The sequence below is a fragment of the Lingula anatina genome, chromosome 3 (genome assembly GCF_051362555.1).
Source record: "Lingula anatina isolate TDL-2025a chromosome 3, LinAna3.0, whole genome shotgun sequence".
Taxonomy (NCBI): Eukaryota; Metazoa; Brachiopoda; class Lingulata; order Lingulida; family Lingulidae; genus Lingula; species Lingula anatina.
The window spans coordinates 8,432,995-8,449,745 of NC_141769.1; the positions used below are offsets into that span (position 1 = coordinate 8,432,995).

Consider the following 16,751-nt stretch of genomic DNA (forward strand, 5'->3'; position numbering starts at 1 on the left):
ATTGTGTTATATACTATCTACATATACTATCAAATACTAACAAACTGACCAGGAAAATTTGACCGGAATTCTGATCAGGACCTTGTAACCTTGACATTATGGTCACGCCCTCACGAGCACGCGAGAACCACTCGGTCCTGCGAAGATTGCCATTCGTGAGGTCTCCGTCGCTGGGAGTTGCACGGCCGCTGGCGACCTGAACGGGTGCCCAGAAGGGAAGAAAATGAAGATCGGCAACTTCGATAGCATATCCAGGTGGTTCCCCATCACGGCAGTGATTGTTCTAGGCCTATTGGGTGAGGTCCCCTCAAGCCATGTTCCTGGTAAGTCTCGTGGCGAATATAGTGAATGAACGTGTACAGGCGACCTTTATACCCATGTGCCCAGAAGGAGCACCTCTTCTTTCTACAGAGAGCCTGCCTATTTACTGAGAATTTAACTGTCCTTTCGGCACATTGATCTTTGCCTCAGTTTTTTGGCCTCACATGCTACCATGTAGGTACAGGTACAATGTACTTTTACCCTGTAAGTAATGTATGTCCGCAACAGCAACATTACTATCTTCAATGTCTTTGATAAACAGAAATGCTTTGATAGATAATACTGTTTAGATTTTATGTATAAATGCAAAGTGTAGATCTGCACTTGGAACTGGCTATAAAATCCTTTATCCCCTTCGCGCACAGCATTACTCATTGCCTTACTTTGACCAAGATCTTTTAAAATGAGATAAATTAATGCCGTTACACCCTTTTAAATGTGTCATGCCATCAAGCGTGCACTTTTCAGTAATATACCTCGGGCATACATTATAAATAATTGCGAATTATACAACACCGCCCGAAGATCAGAATCAAAATGTTGAATAGCTACCACTAGATCTTAATCAAGATTTGAATAGTTGTACATTCTATACAGTATATTGAAATTTTATGTAGGTGATGTGTTATTAAGTATTATCTTTTATAAGTATTTTTGTTTATCAACAATTTTATACGTCATTTCACTGTAATGCAAATAATTGCAAAAAGGAATAGAATGAAAAAGTGTGATGTTTTTTTCAGAAAAATATAAGTACATTTAACTGTTAACTTAATAATGGAAGCGATTTTTATCAGTTAAGCATCATTTGAAAGGAAATGAAAGTGTTTGTTGTGTTTATATCTTCTGAGTGACAGAATAAATTAATGTTCTTAAGGTTAATATGACTGCCAGATTTGTGGTCTAACAAAGGGTTGAAACCCCCACTTTCTCGTAGATAAAATGGCATCTTCACACTTAAATGGGCTCTAAAAAGGAGCCTCTAAATACAATTCGAAATAAACATTATGTTAATTCTTTCAGGATTCTGCCCCTGGTTCGAAGTTCTTCCCGGCTATGGCCAAGTCTGCTTATCAGGGTCCCCATCAGATTTCTGGACCGCGAAACTGGAATGTGAAAAACTGTGTGGTCATCTTCTGATGGTTAAGACTGACCGCGACAAGCAAGTCCTGGACATGATGTTAAGGAGGTGAATTGTAGATATTTAAGTTGGTCAATTAGGAGAATGTGGCAATATTATTGTTATTGTTTGCTATTGTCTCTGACCATTACTTCCCCTGCGTGCGCGCTATTTCGTCTGATTTTGATAGCGAGATTTTCTCAAGTGCTGGGCGTAAAATTGTGTACTCACAATATGCTATATGGTAACGCAGAAAAATATTAATTTCAGGGACGAAGTCCCCCTTAATTTGAGCCCGCAGGTTGGTTTGTGGATCGGAGGGTATCGGAACAACAAGACGGCACCACTCCGGTGGGTGGACGGAACTGTAGTTGATGGTGAGGATCCGATTAGTATTTTCAGTTGTTCGTTATAGCCGTTATTTCATTTTTCATTCAACAGTAAATTTCAACAGCAGGGGAAGCATAGTATAGTCGTTGTAAACAGAAAATAACTTGAAGAGAAAATGCTGGTAAGGAGAGTTAGAGTATCCTAAAAGGGAAGGTGAGGATGTTTGGGGATTCTCAAAATGTGGATAGAAACAGTTGTTTTTACACGTAACACATTTGTGTGTGTATGGGTTAAGGAAACGCCCTGGAACGTCAAAGTAGTAACTTTCCTAAAAAACTTGTCATTTTCGCTCTTTTCTGTTTTATTTTTGTTATGTTACTTTTGATTCGTGCTTTTTATTATTTCAGACGTCTATCTTTTCTTTTCTTTTGTTCTTATTTATTTGTTCATTCGTGCTTCCAGACGCTGCCTTTGACAATATTAATCATACAGAATCCGTTTGCCAAGCGCTTCTGCTCCACAAACTCGATCAGTTTCAAGAGCACTTTAGGTTTGATAGCATACATCTTTCTATAATATATAAAATGTAAGGATTCATAGAATACACGAAACGTAGACACATTATGAAGAAATCGTGTAACCACGAGATGTAAGGCCCCATTTAGAATGGATGAACCGAGTACTTACTGATCTGCCGACTAAAATGGCTGACCACAGTTCAAAAGCGATGCCACTGATTCTTGACGGTCTCCCAAACTCCTTACGCGCCTTTAAACGGATTAAATCTCTGCTCCGAGGTTTAATTGCTAGGCCTCTGCAGCGACGGCGCGTGTGGAGGCGGGAAGACCATCAGGAATCAGCGGCATCGATTTTGAACTGTGGTCGGCCATATTTAGACGGCGGATCAGTAAGTACTCGGATCATCCATTCTGAATAGGGCCCAAGACGCAGTTAACCTAAGTTTGACACAGTTCATTTGATTAAAAATATTGCGAACAAACGTCGCATTCTCAATATACAAGCATGCTATAGGTAATACAGAATGGCAAAGGTGTCTCTGATCTAGAGCCTTCTTTAACATACACCAATATCTATATTTTCAGGGCCAGTTTAAGAGACTGCTATATAAGCAAACACCCATTCATATGCGCTAGAAACAACCACTCCGCTCACGGTAGGAGATCACGCCTAGCTTAAATATATGTGCAATTAAAACAATAATATTTGTAAAGGGGGCATAGATTAACAATGTTGATTACTACTTCATCAAGTCGTTGTTTGATATTATACTGAAAAGAGAATGATATTATCATAAGTGGCGGCATTCATTGTCTTATTTGTTATGACCTATTTATTTATTCAGATTGTACCCATTCCGGAGGACCGTCGCTTGCCTGTGCACTCGAGGTCATTGACACGCCCGCCTACGTGTACGTAAACCAGAATGATATGACGATGACCACAGTGTGCAAACGTGGACATATATTTCCCGATGGTTCAAGAATAAAAACGGTATCTTACAATAGCGAGGGGTGGTCTCGTTCATTTCCGCCTTGTATAGGTAAGGTCTGCAAGTCATTTAGAGAACTTAATGGGTTTAATATATAAGATCAAATTTGACAGTTTTTTATAATATATCATTTTTTATCTGTCTTCAATGGTTCATTTAAATGTTATATTATATCATTGTAATAATTATTGTTATTTTTATTAACATTGTTTTTATCATGTGTAAAAGTACGTCATTAGGTTATAGTTTAACGATTTCAGGTGGCATATTTCCACTGTTACTTATATCATCACGACACTTAAACTGAAGTCAATTTCATATGGTGCTACACGTAGTGGCGAAAACTGTTTTTTGTTGCAGCTATAGACCAGTATCTGAACGGAATCCGTGAATGTAACGCCTCTCGGCAGATCAACGCGGCGACCTTATTGTTACGTGAGCCTAGTGTCCCTCAAGATGGAACGCCTTGGACACCATATGGTTGGTCTCTCGCTCTTATCTCTCTCTCTCTCTCTCTCACACACAAACACACACATAAGCGATATTATTATTTCAGGCTTAAAAAGTGTCTACTGTCCCTTTGAGCCTCACCATACATTTTGGACATGGGAATACACGTAGGCCTACATGTAACAAGAATAGTTGAGCGTAAAATCAACGTCATTTTAAGACAAAAATGACCCGAACTTATTATTTAATGATTCTTACTATACCAATTGTTCTTTTTTGGCTGACTTTTAGAACCTACAAAATGTGACAGCTCTGGAACATGCCACGTCGACCAAATAAAATGTCCGCCAGGCTACACCTACCGACGGGCCAACTCCTGCTACAAGGCTTTTGTCGGAATGAGGCCGTGGTCGGACGCACAAAATGTATGCAGTCAAGATGGCGGCCATCTTGTTTCCCTGGAATCAATGTCTGAATTGAACCACGTTTTGGACCAATTTCGAAGACATTCGACTATGTTCCCAAGTAGGTGATACAGTGCTTGACGCGACTGAAAAATTCTTAAACACATGAAAATGAAAAGACAAATTAGATTTTGATATATGTGCCAGTTATACCTATCCTCTGTAATGGTTTATAAACAATAAGCTTGATCATTCCACCCGTCCTTTGCAAGTTAGCAAAAGGCTAAAGCCGTTACTGTTATATACCTATTTTGTAATGCGTTGATGGTAGTGGAAGGGCTATTTTTAAACACATGTCCATTTTGTCCCGAAATTTCAGTGCTTTAGATATTGAATATTAAAAAGAAACATCTCTGCTAATTCAGTGGTATATCATACAGTTCCAGGCTTGCGTGGTTTATGGAAGCTTGGTCTGGAACATGGCGCTAGCGATCTCAGCGGCCAAGGTTTCCACGGACGGATGAACAACACCACGTACTCAATTGGAGTCAATGGTGAACCGGAAGGGGCAATCGAATTTCTTGAGAATACAACGTCTTTCGTAGAGATAATGAGTCCAGATATCTTCAGCATGAAGTCGGCAATAACACTGATGTTTCAAATCAAACCCGTTGACGATGGTCGCGTGAGGCGGCATCAGATATTACTCTTCGGCGACATCCTTGATGTGTATTATCTCAATGGAAGTGTGCACTTTGTTATCAAAGATGGCGCCCCGATTCTCCTGCCCGGTGTCCGCGCGGCCAAGTGGACAAGCTTGGCGCTCACATATGACCACAGCACCAAGGTCTTAGTCCTTTGGAAGGCGAATAATCCGGCAGTGAAAACCTCAATAGAGGTTCGTGAAGATGACCACGTTCCACCAAATGGTTTGACCCGTATTGTCCTTGGAAATGGATTCACTGTAGACGATGAGCGTTATTACGGGGGAACAACACGGATGCACTGCTTTCAAATATATGACAGAGCACTGGGACTGGAGGATATGCTTTATACCTGGGAATTATGCAGGTCGAGCGGTATGTACAAACAGCATGGATGCCAACATCACATGTTCTATATGTCTAGAGACTTTTTTTAATTCAGCGAAATAGAAAACATTGTAAAAGGAACTCCACATAGGGACCTAGTACTACTAGTAAAATGGCTTGCATATAAACTGTAGCAATCTAAACATAAATGAATTTTAACTTTATATAATGTGACTTAAATGATATGATATGGTATACTTAGCTTCTGATGGAGGACTGTGGATAGGAGCCCACGAGGTCGGTGGTCAATTTCGGTGGACCAGCGGTTCCCTCTTGAGTGACACGGAGACAAACGCGGCAGCCGCATGGAGTCCCACCGCACAACGCGGGGACGGCGGATGTTTGTTATTGAGACCTTTTGGATTCCACAACGTAGACTGCCAGCAGGAACAGAGGGAATTCATTTGTGAGATAGGTATATCTTTTGGAGAATTTTTGTTTTAAATTTCCACTTATTAAGCAATAGATTTAAATGTAGCTATGAGATAATGTTTATACAGACTTGTATGTGCTCAGTCGCACGTTTATTGGTATGGCATTACTGTCAATAAATCTCTTACAGGTTTCACGTACCAGACAAATATTTTGTAACTTGACAGTATAACAATTTCAAAGAAACTATTTTTACTTGAAGAACACCTAGACCATCCCCTAGGTCCAGCAGGCGAGGTTTTCAGGACTTGTGAAGATGTAGGGTCCAATTCAAACGGTAGATGGCGACAGGTGCTTGTCCAGCCTGTGGACCACCTACCGCCGTTCACAGTAACCTGTGGTTTTGACTACACCACGGGGACGTTCCACCTGAGCCTGGAAACAGACCAGAAATGGATAGATATCAAAAATGCATTCCTTTCCTCAGAAGTTGAGTTTTCCTACAATGAAAGTCTCGGGTTGAATTTACATTTGATACCATGGTATAAACAGCGCTCTATCCAGTGCCGACAGGTAAGTGTAACTACTGGGGTTGGGTAAGTATACATGTACACTTACTAATAATTTAAGACTTGGAAAATATATAACCATTCTATCACTTTCAAATGTTCTATGGGTCTTTTGAATGGGAAACCAATAATGAGTTATTTAAATTCGACAATGAAATTTTAAACATTTCGCTGAAAGTTGAAGATCAGTTAAGTGCTTGTATTAAATAATGTTTACGTTTTCATTATAGTCGATATTCAAAATAAAATGTCACATTTCTCCATTAACTTAAAAAAGATTGATTTGCTTGATGCACTTACTGATAACCTTTTTAATTTCGGCGAAAATTCCCGTTTTCTAAAACGCCCCAAGGGCTTGTCACTCGTCCGTGATACCTCAATCATTCAGACCACCTCGAGCGATTTTGCACCCCCTTATTACTGTCACAGTTTGAGGTACGGAAAAGCCGATGTGTTCTTAATCATATCCCAATATGTTCGAAATCAAAAGCATAACTATAGAATGAAATTAGAAGAACCTGTGCCTAATAATGTTGGCATCATTTGCAGTACGTTCAGGCCCATTGTAGCAACGCAGTTATCTTTGGAGGCGACTATTGGTGGAAGTCCATCCAGGGGTATCACATGACAGATTGGGGCGGAGCCTCAACCAACAGCTCTACTTGCGCATGTGCGGGATCCGAATCCGGTTGCAACAATCCATTGTGAGTACCTGGTACTTCAATCGTTAGGAATTATTGAAAGCGGGAAGGACTGAGGCATATCTTGAAGATAAAAGTGACTGTCTACATTTTAATGATCTTGGAGATACATGTAGAAGTGACTGTCTACTTGTACATTTTAGTGATCCTTTATTCTTTATGCATCCTGACCGAGACGTACTAGATAGTTAAAACAAATTTTAGAACTAGTTTAAAAGAGGCTCATGTCAATATTTCAGGTCTCCCTGTCACTGCGACGGGAAGGGGAACGCGACCGACTCTGGGTTTCTCAGCGACCAACGCTATCTCCCACTTCGAGGTGTTTTTATATCGGGGACAGACAACGCAGACGCAGTAACTACAATATATGTTGGCCCGTTTACCTGCAAAAGAGGTAAAGTCTGAGTGCGTTTTTGTTTTAAAGAATGCGAATAAGTATAACACAATTTATTCAGAATGAAACATTATTGAATCGCACTTGTCATTATTGAATACTTTTTAAGCTCAGAGTTCAGCACACAGAGAAATTCAAAAGCAATGGTAGGCCTAATCTAAGTAGTTAGCGTGACACATTTTACAGTTTGAGGATTCTTTATGTTGGAATAATCCCGCTGAAAGTATACTTATGAAGGCAAGATTGTAACAGTAGGCTACGCCTATCCTTTACATGCATCTCTCATAATACTCTAGTCTAAACGATTCAAAAAGGAACATCGCTATTAAGCCATTATTGTATCTACTGTTGTGCAACTGATAATTCCAAAGGTGTATATTTTTCAGTCCAATTGCTTGATCTTGGCATGTTGCTCCTTAATTCTATATACACAACAAAGGCGAACAACATCCGGGCATCTGACATTGGAGCTGGAGCCGGTGGCGTAGGCGACGTAATTTATAGTTTTGTTGTCCAATCAACTGACCCTGTGGATATCATAATAGACCTCCATGCAGAGTATTCATTTGATGTGAATATGAGGCTGTACGGCGGCGTGAACCCACTCACTTTTCAACCTCTTGGCGACAGATTAATTGTTCTCAGTGACGACGACGGAGATTCTCTGAATCCTAGAATTATGGCAAGGTTACGGGGAAACCACACGTACTATATTGTCGTAAGCGGGACAGTGGGGACCTTCACCAATCGAGGGTATTTTGAACTTCACTTAAGTACAAGTGGTTTTAACACATTTAAAGGTATTCAGTTATAATTCAGTTTTTGGAATTTAATGTCATGTCTTGTTGCATTTGAGCATGCTAATCTGCCATATAACAAAGAACACTGGTTTCATGCACATATGGTATGCGAAAATTATGATTACATTTTGTCTTTTCGCCAATGGTATATAAAGTTCGTACATATTGTAATTTTATAGCTAGAGCATTTTTATATAGCCAGTTCTTGTCTTTGGGTATCAAAATTCTTTATTTACGGTGGTATGTAAAGTAAGGCGACTTGAATTCCAGCATTATCCGAAGATTGTTTAACAGATGCGGCGTGTCAAAAATATGACGCCGCCAGTTGGTGTCCAGAACAAACATACAGATGTGAGTGCCGCCCAGGTTTTGTGTCGGATCAGTTCTCACACTGTCGGAAAGGTATTTTTACTCATTTTAGTCCTTTAACTTTTAGTTTCGTGTTTTTACTATGATTGCTGCAATCGCATTTTATGGAGGCTTGTTTTTCTCTGTATCCGAAAGGCGCGATTCTCACTGTTTTAGTACCCTATTTTAACACAAAACTTTATGTACAATAATTTAGAATTTGCTGAAGAATAGTAATTTCAACCAAAGAAGCGAATATCAACATTAAAAAATTATAACCTCGATTGTTATGGACAATTGTATCTTTTCTAAATTGATCTCTACATCCAAAATCATCAGTGACTGATATGTACACTTATCCAAATAAGTCCTTAAACACTGAATATGATTTTATATTATTTCAAAGTCACCCATTTGATTTTTTTTTTTTTAGTTCTAGGAATGGACTGTAACAACGATCTTGATTGTACCAGTGCGGTATACGGAAGTACATGTAATGCGGACTCTACATTAGGACCGATCTGCACGTGCAAAACGAATTGGTACGAGAGAGAGAATGAGTGCAGTAAGTGCCGTTTTACCAAGCACGGGTTTCAGATGCAAATGTTATCCCAGATCACACGCATGCGCATTTGTAGCATTTGCAATTGTCACTGTTCTGTGTTGATGGGTCATTTTAATGATTAATTTCAAATATTTTCTCTTTCGCGATAGTTTTAACTTGCTCTGCAAATTACTAAACTCTGCAGAACCGGGATCTTATTTCAACATTTGCAACCCAAATCGATGTAACATTTTAGATCACTACCACACTTGGCATTAGAGGTCACTGGTAACTAGCACACACTACCAGCCTAGTAGTCATTATTTCCCAATAATTTCTGAAACTCTATTTTCAACGTGCCACCTCTGTCTGCTTGCTTTACTGCTTGCTTTGGTTACAACGCCAAGGGAGCTGAGCTCCCAAACGGAAGTACGATGCGTTTACTGATGGCTCTGGCATTTTGTCTTTTTCACACACGGTACACTTAAAACAGAATGTGAAGCGCGTAACTGCATATATTAACTTTCTTCGTCCCAAAAGTGTATATTAAATATAACACAGCTGCTGAGCTTACTTATGTCCCGGTTGCAGTGTGCATCGAAAGGCTCACCAAATCGGGTCATGCCAGTATTTAATGGACACATTTGGGACCAAGTAATGTGGTTACTCGGTTCACACATTGATTCACATATTATTTTACGTGTGCTGTGCGTGAAATAGACAAACATCATTAGGTCTATTATCAATAAACTCAACGTACTTTTGTCTCGGGAGTTTAACATCCTTGAACATACATTAATCTCCTTATGTATTTCAGCCCCATGCATGTGTGCGTGTGATGTCACGGGGTTTTGTAGAAATAAAGACGAGGATGCCGCTCAGCTTTGTCACTGTGGGACGATGAGTCAGCCCTCTGCAGCTACACAAGGTTAGGGAGATGTTTCACAATGCATCCTTATACTTCAGATTAAATATTGGCATATTCCGCAGAAAAACTGTTTCAGCGGATTCAGCAGGATTGGATTTGTACAAACAGAAGTGCCTTTATCGCATCTCCACAATCTTTAATTATACATGTATCTACAATATTTTTGCTCCGTAAACAAAAATATTCGAGAGAAAAGACCATTTAGACAGCAGTTATATTTCATTACCGTTGCGTGAAGTCCTTATGCTGCACTCACCCCCGCAAAAAAGCCTTTATATTTAGATTAACAAATTAAACACTCGCAGATAAGAGTAACAAAACACTTAATATTTAATTTCTACACTTCATTGAACAATTGACTACAAAATAAAAACTCCTGTTTTTTTTTCAATTGAAGGTAAAAAAGACAACGCAGGCAAAATGTTTCTACTATCTACAATAGACGGGTGTACGATGGCAGGCGACCCAGACATCGGGGTATACGTACAGATCTCCACGGACAGCGCAATCCCAGCTCACGTCACAATTACGTCACCTCTACTGCAATCTAGATCCCTCCCGGACTTGGCTCAGGAAGTTCTACAGAGAGGCAAGCCATTTACCTTTCACCTTCCAACCGAGTTGTTCTGCACGAATTTAGAGAAGGCCGTGAACGATAGCATATTAGTTTTGAGCACACGGGATGTGTCTGTGTCTGTGATCATTCAAGGCCCAGATGTGGCCGGAGGGTATCTGGCCATACCGGTTGATGCTTGGGGGCAAGAGTATATGGCGGCGTGTGGCGAGTATCCAATTTATCCTAACCGTCATCACGAATTTGTTGTTTTAGCCATACATGAGAAAACGAAAGTCCGCATCCAAATACCGCAGCATACACCACAGATGCCTTTATTCCAATTTGAAGGCAGACACTACGCTGGCCACGAGTCATTTGAAATCGAGCTTTCGAGATATCAAACATTCCACGTGTATCAATTGACACGACCACTGACAAGTGCATATATCGTCTCGGACAAACCCGTTGGGCTTATATGCGGTTCGAGGGTAATTCCATTGGCGGAGAGAAGTCCTGGCTTGTCTCATGATATGATGATTGAAATGATGCCACCGATTTCAACGTGGGGACAGACTTACGTGTTCTTTCTACCAAGCACGCTCCCTGATGCAACTGGCATGGAATTGGCGTTACTGTCCCCTCGGTCCAAAACATCTGTACTTGTGTCTGATACAACCGCCACTTACGAAATACAAGTATACGAATATCCACAGCGAGGAATACTTATTCTGCCACTTGAGTTTGACGTAACTGACGATATGGGAGTTTTGATAAAGGTTTCGGGTGGAAATGACCCGGGGCTTGTAGTTCTAGGAGGAAGTCAGGGTGTATACAAACGTGAATCTCAAAAAGGGGGGCGTCATCTGCATGTTCTTACGTCTCTCCAGCAGTCCCCTTCCCGGTCAACGTTCGTAGCAGGACAGCTTGAAAGTCGGTTGGGATTGAAGTCGACGCCATACGCACAGCACTTCGTGAAGACCGATAACATGACACTGGATACCAGCGTTTGGCGTGGTTTTCCAGAAAATCTTGTGAACCCGGCTGAGTGTGTGATAAACCCGGGGGTCCACACGCTGTCTAATGAAATGCCACAAGAAAGCGTGGAGGGAACACTTTATGGCACGGGAAAGCGGATTGAATATGCATTTGCTGTTGGAGCACTCTATCAAGAAACCCATGTAAGATATGTTTTCGTAAGATAAATATCCTATTTGAAATTAGATTCTCTTTTGATGTATAGAATTCAGTAATTAATGACCAACAGCGAGATTGTTACGTGATGCACTGTATTATATCAAAATATACTTCCCTACACAAAATTAGATCACGCTGTATTTCGTTATCTTTTTGGATTCGAATTTACAATTACTTCGAATATACTTCGCATCACATACAGCGTGTTTTTTGTAAAAGCCATCCATAAGGTTTATACATGTACGTGCAGCTTAGAAACTCTCAATGCTAATCTTAAATATATTTATGGGTGATGTATTTTTTTAGCCATGCCTTCCCAGTTTGTCGTCGGCTGGCGACCTGGTGGACAACGACTGTGACGGCTCTGTGGATGAAGAGGTGGTTAATGGTTTAGGTGCGGTTTCATTCTTTTCTTAAGTTTGCATTCAATGGACTGAGATGCTTGTCAGAAAGGCAGCTTTGATGGCATCGAAGGGTAATAGAATGTTGCCCAATGGCTAAATTTACAAGGAGCCCAACCCACATCGTTGAACACCCCGTGACGTAGGCCTACTAGTTTTCCAATGCTTTGTCAGAAATAAGCTTTACTTTTGTGACATACTTAACGATGTTAAGCAATGATACCACTTCACTTTTATTTCTGGCGTTCAAATCAAGTCTACTTAGCTATCTTTATTTTGAATAATTGCGGTAATGCCATATATATATATCCCGTTTTCCTGTTGGAGTTAATTAACATGCAAGTGCGCCAACATCGTTTGTGTACAAATGTTTTGCGAAAATGTTCAAAACATCCTTTGTATTGCATTACATTTGGAATCAATTATATATCGTCAAGATTACATAATTACCGGAGTCATTGACTTAAATCAATGACTCTTTTACTTGTTTTGTTAGCAACCAAACATGTCATTCTAGAAATACATATTGAAACATGAAGGTGCTATAATTGTATACCATTTTCTCCTTTTGGTCTTAAGCATCCACACAGATAGACCCGCATTTATTTTGCAGATGACGACAACGATGGTTTAATTGACGAAGACGTGGTCAACCACGGGCAGGTGTGAATAGGCCAAGTGTGGAATTGTGTGGCAGTGCACTGCCCATTGGTTTTGCTCCAGTTAATTTTAATCTAATATCAACTTGTATACCGGTTCCTTGTTTTATAACACATTTGTACTTATTGGAAATGTAAAAAAAGAAGTAATATATTATGCTAGAGTAAACTAATATGATAATGTTGTCACTAGTTTACAGATTATGATGCTGGCAGATGCTTAAAATGTACATTTTCTCTTTCAAACATGTTTCCGGTAGCCACTACAAGAAGTACCACCCTGTAGGTGAAAGTAGTTTTATTTATCCTTAATGCTTAGTTTTGGTATTAAATTGTGTCAAATCTCCTTATTATGCACACCTTGTTTGGTGTGGTGAAACATTTTAATGATACTTACGATTAATTTATTAAATACTTTTTAATGGAACTGAATAAATAACGCTCAGCTGAGAACCAGATTTATGTACTGTATGCTCATTAATCCCAATGTTTTAACAGGGCAAATTACCTGCACCCGCACAAGCAGAGGCATGTTAATGAGCCTGCTATACGACTCCGGAACAAATTGGTCCATCATGAAAGCGGCCGGGATGTCATTAAAGCAGTGCCTTTTTAATCGCCATTTTCCTTATGGAACTGAATTTAGGAGAGATATTTTGTTGGACGACCAGGCTGACAGGGATGCCTGCGGAGTATCTGTGGTAAAATTTTTAAAACAATGTATTGACCGTACTATTGCCAACTGCTTTGATTAAATCTTCGGTATTTAGAAGGGCGAGGGCAAAATGTTAAAACCGTAAAAAGAAATCACTGGGAAATATGTTACAATGTTTCCTAATAAATGTTAATTTATTATCCCCCTTTGACTTCTTGATGACGTAAAAAAGAGTGTGCGACTAGATAATTGCAACATGAAAGTGACTGTTCCATTCACTGGTCTAGGGAGTTAATCTTCATTAAATCATAGGAGAAAGAAGAGGATTCGTTGGTCTACTTAATAAACGTGATTGCCCAGAAGGACCCGGATGTTGTTGCCATTGGAGACCATAGTTACGTAGTGAGCTGTATTTTCCCTCCTGACGACTCCTCTAGGGTCATAGCCACAGCTTCAGAGGTTGGTATGTAAGTATTCCCTCACGTTTCTATACTGTCAATCAGTTTAATGTGCCTGGTGGTTTAAAGTGTGTCCACTCACTAATAGGTATAAACTGCAGTCCATCATGCCTGTCAAAAATCATACTACATGTAGTAGGTACCCAGTATAAACTGCAGTACATCATCTTTCCGCAATCATACTAGTAGAACTCTTGCAATCACTAAATTAATGAAACTCGGGATGCAAACACATTCTTTTTTACGATATATGTCGGCACTGGACACATTGTCAAAACACAATCAATATTGATCTTTTTCCCCAATTTGACTTTTCTTGATGATACATTCTTACATTATTATATTCCCATGTCACCTTTACTAAAACACCTAACAGAAATATTAGATCATATTAGATAAAACTTAAATCCTTGTTTGTTCATCTACATGGTATCTTATAGTTTCATAAAAAATATCTTCTAGAAACCCTTTATCGGTGAGAGGCGCCAGTGGACGTATAGGCAGTGAACAGGCTGCAATTATTTTGAATATACGAAAACAAGACAAGAACGACGAGAGTTTAAGACCAGATGAAGATGTTGGTGTCGGTAGTAGGATTCGTCTGGAAGTAACTTTGGTCAGTAGTGGAGGTGAGCTCGGACCGATTCCTCTCTTTTAAAACTATTTTTTAATCTCTATAGTGCTCGAACCAAAATGCTTACTGTTTCATAGCAGATAGTTGCTTTATTTTTGTGAACTGCAGTAGACCAAAAATCCCTGTCATAAAGTGTTGACCAACATTCGGCAAAGATTTATTCAGAAAATAGTTGAAACGTTAAAAGTATACCAGCTCTTCTTATTCATGAGATTCAAAATTCCACAATAAATAAATACACTGCAAACAAGTTACAACACATGGAAACATAAATTCCCTCTTACTAAAACGGCGGTTAACGCAATTATTCTGAATCTTTGTTGCCATCGGTCCATGTGACCCTAGATGGCTACCCTCAGAAATAATATCTTAGAGATTTTTATAAAATGAGCGTACATTAAAAACGATCGACGGACTTTGAATGTGGGAACGGATACACCAACCATTGGAAAGTATGGGATAATCGTTCTATACCCCTGAAAAATCCATTTCATCGTACTTTTTGCCAAAATGAAGGGTTTTTAACCCTTTCAGCAACATTTGCTACGTCAAGGGTAACTTTGTTTAATTTCGACGTTTCAGTGTTTCAAGGAATACGTGTAGCGAATTGCACTGCTTATCCGACTGACACTTACAGCGAGACGGAGAAGCGGACAGTTACAGATCAGAATGGGTAAGGCGTAGGCCTATACATATAGATTTCCACATTATTTGGCGTGTTATGTCGTTGTTGTATTGAAGTTCAGTGGCAGATAAGTGTTCAATTTCAGTATATGGTGGTGTATTTTCTATTGTTGTAGGTGTGGAGATGGCCTCGTCATTGACCAAGGCGAAGGATTCATGCCACTAGAACAAAGTTCTACAAGAGCAGCGTCACCGTATTTCCCAGCATTCAAGTTCAATGATCACGAGGTCGTGTTTTTCAAGTGTGTTGTCCTACTTTGTGTGTTCCCCGGTGCCCCTTTTTGCACAATGGTAAGTTCCATAGAATTCCGAAGTTTCTGTCTCATAATTTGAAGCGTTAATTTTACAATCTTGCTATCAATCTAGCGCTTTTAGCTCATACATGTAACACATGCAGAGTACTAGCAACATCGAATTCTCTTTAATATTTTTGGCATATTTAATAATGATAATATATTTTGCCAAAGGTCAAAATTATGAGGTCCGTACCTGAATACATTTTCTTATATAGCCCCATTGTCACGACCCGAACGAAATCCCAGAGAAATGGCCTAACTACCAACACTTGCTGTATAAAGACTATCGGCGAAAGAGGAGGTCGGAAAAAGTCCTGCCAGACCTTGACACTTCCATTACAGCATCTGCATGGATGACGGTTCGAGAAAAGCTAAGTAAGCCGTATACCTGGAGAAAGTTTTACTTTTTGTTTGTTTGTTTGTTTGTTTGTTTGTGCGTTAGGTTAGGTCGAGATTTCTCTTTGTCTGGTTGAACATTGTATGGCATATTTGATGCCATTTTGTTGGTTTACATGTGTGATGGTTTATCACAGAAAGCAGGGGTTAGATGTTATTGCTTTGAGTGGCTTTAGGAAAATTTCATCTCTGATAGCTGTTTTGTTATTGGCATTTATCCTGTTTTTCATAATTCAGTTTAACCTGTATGCACATGTCTTTTTCTTTTTCAGATAAACCGCACGCCCTTCCTTCTAAGAGCGACAACGGGTCTTTGTCAGAGGGTCCAAACCTGAATGCTGGACGCCTATTTAAAGAGTGCAGCGTATACAGTATCAACTTCTTTTCCACCGTTGTGGTAATATTATTTGTAGTCTTGGTGTTTGCCCTAACGGTGTCGTCTCTTATTGTGCGAATACGGAAATATGAAATGAGAGGGAGACGATATGTAGAGAGTTTTAGGTGGGATCGCAGTTCTCGAGACCGTATCCGTTGTGTAAGGTAGCCATGACATAATTGGGAAAAGAGATCATTCCGTTTGTTAAACATGTGTTATCTGAATTCGCCCTTCAAACCATGAAAATTGATTTTTGATTAAAAAAAGGTATTTGAAATGATCCACATATTTATATAGATTTACAAATATATCTTGTGTCCCTGTTGTTTAAAGCACACTTCGCCGATTTTGAAGCTTAATTTTAAAGTTTGATGCAATTTGTGATATTATATCTATCAAGACTGCAGGGATTCTATGAAATTGCACAAAGGCCAAATTCCATACATATATATTTTTTTTCATAAAAAGTTATTTGTATTATAAACATATTTTTGGCAGAAAAACTGAATTATACACAAATGCCACGTACAATTTAAATAAATATTAATATTTCACACTTA

At 39.4% G+C, this 16,751-nt stretch overlaps 1 protein-coding gene across 1 annotated transcript; it reads left to right on the forward strand.

The window, feature by feature from the left end:
• The first annotated feature begins 108 nt into the window (after nt 1-108).
• Nucleotides 109-16,751, forward strand: LOC106173434 (uncharacterized). The gene is made up of 28 exons (XM_087009109.1): nt 109-323; nt 1,345-1,510; nt 1,712-1,818; nt 2,234-2,321; nt 2,875-2,945; nt 3,135-3,332; nt 3,642-3,761; nt 4,023-4,256; nt 4,576-5,214; nt 5,429-5,641; nt 5,861-6,171; nt 6,717-6,871; nt 7,108-7,262; nt 7,649-8,062; nt 8,333-8,464; nt 8,844-8,975; nt 9,772-9,882; nt 10,280-11,616; nt 11,939-12,026; nt 12,647-12,696; nt 12,953-12,974; nt 13,191-13,393; nt 13,660-13,814; nt 14,268-14,434; nt 15,022-15,112; nt 15,240-15,414; nt 15,635-15,794; nt 16,088-16,751. Exons 1-28 carry the CDS (start codon nt 224-226, stop codon nt 16,357-16,359), a joined length of 6,066 nt encoding a protein of 2,021 aa, XP_086865235.1. The 5' UTR covers nt 109-223; the 3' UTR covers nt 16,360-16,751.